Genomic DNA, 8968 nt, shown 5'->3' on the forward strand with positions numbered 1-8968 from the left:
AAAAAAAAAAAAAAAAAAAAAAAAAAAAAGAAAGAAAAAGAATAAAGGAAAGGAAGAAAGAGGAAGAGGAAGAGGGAGAGAGAACAGGGGTGTTGCTTTATTGCCCGGGCTAGAATGCAGTCTAAAACTGGGTATGCCTGTAATTGTGTTTAATAATAGAGACATAAAAAAAAAAAAATAAAAAAAATGAGGGAAGAAAATAATTAACAAGCAGCCAACCAATATTTCATTTAAACCTGTAAATACGTGTGATGTAGTACTGATAAGAGTGTATATTTTGTGTATTTAAAGTGGAGAGTTCTATGAATGTTAATTAAGTCTACTTGTTCCAGATCTGAGTTTAAGTCCTGGATATCGATGTTGACATTCTGTCTCATTGATCTATCTAATATTGATGTTGAAGTCTCCCGCTATTATTGTGTGGGGGTCCAAGTCTCTTTGTAGGTCTTATATATCTGGGTATTTCTGTATTGGGTGCATATATGTTTAGGATCTTTAGCTCTTCTTGTTACATTGATCCTTTTATCTTTATGTAATATCCTTCTTTGCTTCTTTTGATCTTTATTTGCTTTGAAATCTATTTTATCAGCAAAAATTGCAACTCCTGCTTTCTATTTATTTATTTTAGCTCTCCATTTGGTTGGTAAATTTTTCACCATCCCTTTGTTTTGAGTCTTTATGTGTCCTTCCATGTGAGATGGATCTGGATGTAGCATACCAATGGGTCTTGGCTTTTTTTACCTGTCTGTGTCTTTGGATTGGGGGATTTAGTCGATTTAAATTTAGAATTAATAACAATATATGTGTGTTTGATACTGTCATTTAATGTTAGCTGGCTGTTTTGCCCATTAGTTGATGCAATTTCTTAATTATGTTGATGTTCTTTATTTTTTGGTATTTTTTAGAAAGGCTGATACTGGTTGTTTCTTTCTATTTGTAGTGGTTCTTTCAGAAGCTCTTGTAAAGCAGGCCTGGTGGTGATGAAATCTCCGAGTGCTTGCTTATTCACAAAAGATTTTATTTTTCCTTCGCTTATGAAGCTTAGTTTGGCTGGATGTAAAATTCTGGGTTGAAAGTTTTTTTCTTTAAGGATGTTGAATATTGGCCCCCACTCTCTTCTGGCTTGTAGGGTTTCTACTGAGAGATCTGCTGTGAGTCTGTTAGGCTTCCCTTTATGGGTAACCCGACCTTTCTCTCTGGCTGCCCTCAGTATTTTCTCTTTCATTTCAACCCAGATGAATCTGGCGATTATGTGCCTTGCGGTTGGTCTTCTTGAGGAATATTTTTGTGGTGTTCTCTGTATTTCCTGGAGTTGAATATTGTCCTGCCTTGCTAGGTTGGGAAAGTTTTCCTGAATAATATCCTGAAGCGTATTTTCCAGCTTGGGTTGATTCAAATACATTTTTCATTGCTCTAGAATGCCAGGTTAAAGAAGTGGTGCTTGGTTCAATTTAGTGATAAATTTTTGCCTAACTGCCTTATCATTTGGCTATTAAAAAATCACTAATTTCAGAATCCATTAAAGCTGTAATTTTTTTAATGGCTAGCTATGTTAAAGACATTGACTCTGTTTGCTTTCTTTCGATTCTAGACATAGGATGCCCCTGGATTAACTGCTATGAGAGATTATTGTTTTATTTTTACTTTATTTTTAGGAATTTAGCTGTTACCATTCCCCATCCAGTAGCTTATCATAATGGCCCTGTATGTACAGGCTGTTGAACTTGAATGTGATATGCTGTCTAATAGCCTACTGCGTGTGTTCTGGCAGACTGCTAAGTGTAGGATTTTCAGATTGCTTTCCTTAGCACTGGGTAGTCTAGAAGTGCTATAGTAAATTTTCAATATCTAATTTTGATTTCATTTTAACAGATACATCTTTATTTAAAATTCTATGATCAAAAACTGATAGACATGCACATTCAAACTTTTAATACAATGGAGACAACTGACATGTTCTCACATTAACTCCCTCTTTACAGAATTCAGAGTAATGCTTTTCCTGCTTTATTCATGTGCTTGAGCTTCTTAGAAGTGAGCTATAATTAGGAAGGTTTTGATTCTGGGCTGATTTCTTTCAGTTTCTGTCTGAAGATGTGCACTAAGAGTGCTTAATGTGAGTTGGCAAACCCCTGACCTGTGTGTGTCTGTGTTTGTCTTCTGAGATATAGAAGGGAGCAACATAGCATTGTTTTCAACTACTTAGCCCGTTAGGGATTCTTTTGATTCATCTTGTCAACAGTCTTTTGAAGTTCATTGCACACAACTGCAAAACAAAATAATTGTGGCTATCTGAGAATGAGGCCCTTTTTCATTTGTCAATATATTAACAGACATATATGAAAGGGATAGTGACTGGTCTGCATATCACGTTTGCTAAATAAAAAACGTTATTGACGGGTAGGTGGTTAAAAATTTCCTAGACCCTATCCCATGAAAATTGTCGATTATAAAATAAGGTTTTCATGTTTTGCTCAAGAAAACAGCAGTATTACGCTTGAGGCATAATACAGGCCGGATGTGCTTAGGATCCAGGAAACTACCATTTCAGCTCTGCTTGGACTGGTGCTGGGACTTTGGAAATTCCCTTAATTTCCTACAGCTTCAGTTTATTGCTCCCTTCCTTCACAGGATTGCTTTGAGAAGTTAGTTAACCAAAGTTGATTTGACAAGCATTGTATTATAAACTGTTTCAATATCTGTTATATGTAGTTATTCTTAGTGTTTCCTTCTTCCCCATTCTATCCATATTTTTATGTTCTTTTTCCCCTCAAATGTTCATTCCTCAGGGCATTACACTCCAAGAGTTTGACAGATTATCTTTTGATATGATTTTAATGAGCCCTCCGTGCCAGCCATTCACAAGGTATGTATCAGAAATATTTCAGTGTTGTATTATCCATTTTCATGCTGCTGATAAAGACATACCCAAGACTGGGCAATTTACACAAGAAAGAGGTTTACTAGACTTACAGTTCCAGTGGCTAGGGAAGCCTCACAATCATGGGGAAAGGCAAGGAGGAACAAGTCAAGGGCAGCAGGTAAAGAGAGAGAGGTTGTGCAGGGAAACTGCCCTTCATAGAACCATCAGATCTCATGAGACTTATTCACTATCACAAGAACAGCACAGCAGAGACCTGCCCCCGTGATACAGTTACCTCCGACCAGGTCCATGGGAATTCAAAATGAGATTTGAATGGGGAAACAGCCAACCCATATCAAGTGTTGAGAAAGAGTGCTTTTGAAGGACTCATTAAATCAAATCATAGTTTCAAGCATGGACACTTTGAACTTTATCAGCTGCATTTTCATAGTTTGGAAATTTTTTCATAAATTCTTTTATCTACTTATATTTATTTTTTGTTTTAAAATTATTATTATTATTATTATTATTGGGACAGGGTTTTGCTGTCACCCAGGCTGCAGTGCAGTGGTATGTTCACAACTCCCTGCAGCCTCTATCTCCCAGGTTCAAGCAATCCTCCTGCCTCAGCCTCCTGAGTAGCTGGGACTAAAGGTGCACACCGCCACACCCAGCTGATTTTTAAATTTTTTTGTAGAGATGGGGGTCTCACTATGTTGCCATGGCTGGCCTCAAAGTCCTAGGCTCAAGCTATCCTCCCACCTCGACCTTCAGTGTGCTGGGATTACAGGTATAACCACCATTTCCAGACTCCATTTATAATTATAATTAAGCATTAATCATAAAGGAAATAGTGATTGCTGCCAAATGAGCAAATTAATTTGGTCAAAAGTGGATATGCAAGACTGTAGGGTACGTCTTTTATACTTATCTAAGACATAATGTTTATTTCCAGCCCAAATTACCTTAATTCATTTAAACTAATGAGCATTCAGGAATATCTTTCTAATACTGATTAAGCAAAGTGACTTTCCAAAATACATGTTCAAGTCCTAAATTATTTAATTGTACAATTTAAAAGCTAGTTAAGCATGCATTTGTGAACTTTACATTTCTTAAAATTCATATTTACATTGAATAATTCTGACTTCTTATAGCCACATTATAATCTCTTCATTTAAAAAATTATATATATATGTGTGTATGTGTATGTATATGTATATGTGTGTGTGTGTATATATATTTGGCTATGTGTTTTGGGAAATTATATCTTCAACCAAATCTTGACTAATTCATCTTCATTTAGATATTTTTAATAATAGTATTTTGAATTATTTTAAATGATAATAGCAGTAGTACTCCTCTAAGTGTCTTACATGGAGTATATCATTTAACAAGCTTATAGGATAGGGGGCAGGCATTGCTGTTATAATTATTTTACAGATGAGAAACTGAGGCATAGAAAGGTTAACTTTCTCAAGGACATATAATTAAAGAATGTTAGAGCCAAGATTTGTCAATCATTTTATATATTCCATGATTTGAAGTAGAATATTATATGTAATAAGCAGTCTAATTGAATGAATATTCTAATGCTGAATTTTTTTCTAGGTTTGGATTTATGCAAACAATTATCTAGGAAATGAATTCTCCAAGGATTCATTGTTAACCTACAAGCCAAGCATTATTTTTGATGTTGTAGTTCCTGTCCTTTGGGAGCTTATAGTCTAATGGGAATGGCTGACAAATAATTATCTTACAATGTGATTTAAGCTATGTAATAAAAGAATGCTGAAAATGCCACAAGAGTACAGAGGACAAAAGGGCTTGCTGCATACCAAGAGAAGGGAGTTCATTCAGAGGTGATGTCTGAATTGTGTCTGAAAGTAGATTAGGAGTTTATCAGAGCAGACAGAGGCCATTCCATCTCAGGGTGGCTCTGGCATGTGCAACGGTGTGGCCTGTGGAGCCCAGTGAACAGGATAAACACAGCGGAATGCAGCTCCAATGCTGTGAAGCCTCAGGTCATACTGCAGTGGGCCCCATTAGCTTTCTTACTCCCCGCTTTACCTTGTTTTAGCACAGCTGCAGCTGCTGATGGCAGGAGTAACTAGTTCTGTAGTCTTCATGTGAAAGTCTGACAGGAAAGGGACAGAAGAAGAAGAACTGGAGATTTCTGAGAAGTCTGTTCACGTCCAGTCTAATCCCGTAGCTGAGCCTCTGGTCCACTGATGGTTTTGCTCCTGCCATCAGATATGAGGAAATTGATCAGTGATGCCAAGTAACTTATTTAAGACCCTGAAGATAAATAGCGTGCTTTTGAGCCCTGGTCCTCTGTTCCTGCTGCTCAGGCTCAATCCAAGTCTTCATTACTGCTTTATCTGGTCATGTTGTGGATCTCACTTGTAGGATCTATTTTGCTAGCCTAAGTACTGCCTGTTTACATGACTTGTTTTGACCCTAGTTAGTCTAACCAAGTTGCACCTCCTGCTTTTAGAATCTAGCCTTCAGCTTAAGTTTCTCCTGTTTATGTTGGACAAAATTGTGTTATTTTGATTTGCTCAAATTGGCCACCAGTGCCAACAGCTCCAGGTTGCCACCCCATTCAGCAGCTCGTTCATATGAACTCTCGTTATATCACCAAGGGGAGAGCAAAAAGTGTAGTCAGCCAGCACATGTGTATGTATATGTGTGTGTTTTCCTAAACAAAGTGATTTTAAGAGGGTAGTTGGTTTTGTTCCACATTGACGTCTTGTTCTTTTTTGATTAATGTTAAGTCATTTGTCATGTTGTTTGTAAAGATAAATTTAAAGCATACTTATTAGATATGCAAGGTTTTTTTTCTTTTTAACCTCTGCCTTCCAGGTTTAAGTAATTCTTGTGCCTCAGCCTCTTTAGCTGGGATTACAGGTGTGTCCCACCATGCCTGGCTAATTTTTGTATTTTTAGTAGAGATGGAGCTTCGCCATGTTGGCCAGGCTGGTCTGGAACTCCTGGGAGGCTCAAGTGATCTGCCCACCTCAGCCTTCCGAAGTGCTGGGATTACTGGTGTGAGCCACCACGCCTGGCCTGATTTTTGTATTTTTAGTAGAGACAAGGTTTCACCGTGTCAGCCAGGCTGGTCCCAAATTCTTGGCCTCAAGTGATCCACCTGCCTCACCTGCCTCACCTGCCAAAGTGCTGGGATTACAGGTGTAATCTAAGCCTGAACACTTTTTTCTTTCTAAGTGAAAAAATGTATTTTTTTCTCTATAACAACAAAGATGATTCTATTTTTTGTGAGGGCCAACTTATTTTTATTCTGTTTTGACTTTTAAAAAATGATTTAACATCTTTATATCAGATTCTTGATAAACTTTTTGTGTTTCTTTTAATCCTTTAGGATTGGCCGGCAGGGAGATGTGACTGATTCAAGGACAAATAGCTTCTTATATATTCTAGATATTCTCCCAAGGTAAAAACTTAGGTTTCTGTATAAGCTTACCTTTAATTTAAAACTCCAGGTCTGGAAGAATGTGGTGTTTGTCATTTTATAGAGGAGAGCCATTTATACATGTTCCCTTGAGATACTGTGCATGTCATTTATCTTCTCCTACCATGACTAATAGAATAACTGCAAATGTTTCACAGTTCCACGCTTGCCACCACAGTGAGTGACAGGGAATCATAGCCTAATAGCTAGATTCTACTGCCTCTGCTCATAGTGTTGATGCAGATGGTGCTGATGTTAGTGAATGCTATTACCCATGGCCTGGAAATATGTGCTAACCCTTAAAGCCACCCTTCTATGTGAGTAGCAGCCCTTTCAGTTGTGCAGCACAGACGCTCTGTGTGAATCCATGTTTTGAGATAAGCTTCAATGGAAATTAACATTTCAAATGTTAACTTTATCAAGTGTGCCATGTTTAAGGGAAAAATGATTAAAATATAAATTGTCTCCAGCCTTATAAAATTCCATTTTACAAAGAGTTCAGAGAATGACTTACATCATATTTCCTACAAGTAATGGTTTTCTTTACTTTTTCTTTTTAGTAATGAGATATTTAGAATTCCATTTTTTATTTTTTTTTAGATTACAAAGATTACCAAAGTATATTCTTTTGGAAAATGTTAAAGGTTTTGAAGTATCTTCGACAAGGTAAAAAAATGTATTTGTCTTGCATACACTTAGACTTCATATGTCTTATAGTAGGAACTGTTGTGAAATAGAAATTTTAAAAACCAGTGCATACATTCTGACGTTTTACGTGTTATATCTCTTATTCATCAGCATTTATTTTGACTAATAATGTAATGTAATTTAAAGTTCTGTTCAACTGATTCTCTTCTATTTTGATATTTTTGAATTTGTATAGAGTAAATGCTTAGTAAAAATGGCATTTCTCAATTTTAGTCATTTATATTGGTGCTTATTTCTGTAGAGGTAGAAATGTTTTCAGTAAGGATTGGTTCTGTTGACAAAAATTTTCTACCCTGCAGTTGGATGCAGTTAGAATCCCTGTGTCGGAGTTCTTTCAGATGGTAGCTCAGCTGGAGAGAAAGCATCTCCCTGAGTCCTTGAATCAGCTGCTGTCTGTAACAGTGCTCCCATCTGACTTGCTACCTTGAAGATAAAGTTCTAGTTCCTATGGCAGATATATCATCACTAGATTAGCAATTCTAACTTTCATCAATTTGGATAGTTTTCTTATCTGTCAGCTTTATTTATTTGTAATAAAGAATTATCTATATGTTTTGATTAAATGTTATTTCTCAAATATTTAACTTAGTAAAAAACGTAGGGTCATTGCCTTTATAAACAAGTGAAGTTACAGTTTTCACTTAAAATGAGGTTTTTTGGGCCAGGTGCAGTGGCTCAAGCCTGTAATTCCAGCACTTTGAGAGGCCAAGGTAGGTGGATCATGAGGTCAGGAGGTCAAGACCAGCCTGGCCAAGATGGTGAAACCCTGTCTCTACGAAAAATACAAAAAATTAGCCAGGAGAGGTGGTGGGTGCCTGTAATTCCAGCTACTTGGGAGTCTGAGGCAGAGAAATGCTTGAACCCAGGAGGTGGAGATTGCAGTGAGCTGAGATCACGGAATTGCACTCCAGCCTGGGCAACAGAGCGAGGTCTCAAAAAAAAAATAAAATAAAATGAGGTTTTTGTGTACATTATTTAAATAAGAACTGCCTTTCCTAGTAAAGGATGAAAGTTTCTTTTTTTTTTTTTCTTTTCAGAGATCTCTTGCTACAAACAATAGAAAATTGTGGCTTTCGGTACCAAGAGTTTCTATTATCTCCAACCTCTGTAGGTACCACAGTTATAAATGCTTATATAAATTATATTTTAAAGGCTTTTTTTTCCCAAAGGAAATTTGATTCCATAAGCAGAGTGGCTTTATTTTAGATAATATTGTAGGTAAATTCTGAAAATAGTTTAGATATGGGTCTTCCTTCCCAAAGAATTTAGTGCATGCATATAAATTCATTTATACATATTTTATGAAAAAAAATCATATAGCTTGAAACTCAGACTGTATTTTTCTTTTAGAGAGCAAAGGGATAGCATATTTTGAAAATATGTCAAGTTTGTTATTTCCAAACTAGGTGTTAATGATGTTAATAATTCATAACGTTTCAAAATAATACAAAATAGAAAACAAAATAAACATGTAGTAACTTTGTAATTACTGCTTTGGGGATATAACATTGAGTTGCAAACATTGCTTCCATTTCATAGATAAGAAATTTAAGTAATTGATCATGAGAAGACAAGTTATTTGGCAGATTTGAATTTTGCAATTGTTGCTGTCGGCTTTTTATTGTTCTTGTTAGTTTCTTACCATTTTTAGCCATATCATATTGTTCTTTGTCCAGAAATTAATAGAAAACCCATTACAAAAATTCGAGATACAAGCTGTGGAAATTACAACCTATTTGATCTCTCTCTCTCTCTCTTTTTTTTTTTTTTTTTTTTTTCTTTTTTTTTTGAGACAGAGTCTCACTCTGTCGCCAGGCGCCAGGCTGGAGTGTAGTGGCACAATCTTGGCTCACTGCAACCTCCACCTCCCAGGTTCAGGCAATTCTGCCTCAGCCTCCTGAGTAGCTGGGACTACAGGTGCACGC

The 8968-nt window shown here is 36.4% G+C and overlaps 1 protein-coding gene across 9 annotated transcripts in view; it reads left to right on the plus strand.

The window, feature by feature from the left end:
• Positions 1-8968, plus strand: part of TRDMT1 (tRNA aspartic acid methyltransferase 1) — a 70039-nt gene that overhangs the window by 43076 nt on the left and 17995 nt on the right. For 7 of the 9 annotated variants that reach the window (XR_004258438.1, XM_032244135.1, XM_032244132.1 and 4 more), the window contains 4 exons: positions 2790-2866; positions 6246-6317; positions 6936-7001; positions 8081-8150. Coding sequence is in view for 8 of the 9 variants with exons in the window: in XM_032244135.1 (XP_032100026.1) it covers positions 2790-2866; positions 6246-6317; positions 6936-7001; positions 8081-8150 (285 nt within the window). In the remaining variant the exon portion in view is untranslated. The remainder of the gene's footprint in view (positions 1-2789; positions 2867-6245; positions 6318-6935; positions 7002-8080; positions 8151-8968) is intronic. The other 2 variants (XM_032244136.1, XM_032244134.1) reach the window with 1 other exon arrangement.

The sequence above is a fragment of the Sapajus apella genome, unplaced genomic scaffold, assembly GCF_009761245.1.
Source record: "Sapajus apella isolate SASKATOON/1434 unplaced genomic scaffold, GSC_monkey_1.0 scaffold53, whole genome shotgun sequence".
Classification (NCBI taxonomy): Eukaryota; Metazoa; Chordata; class Mammalia; order Primates; family Cebidae; genus Sapajus; species Sapajus apella.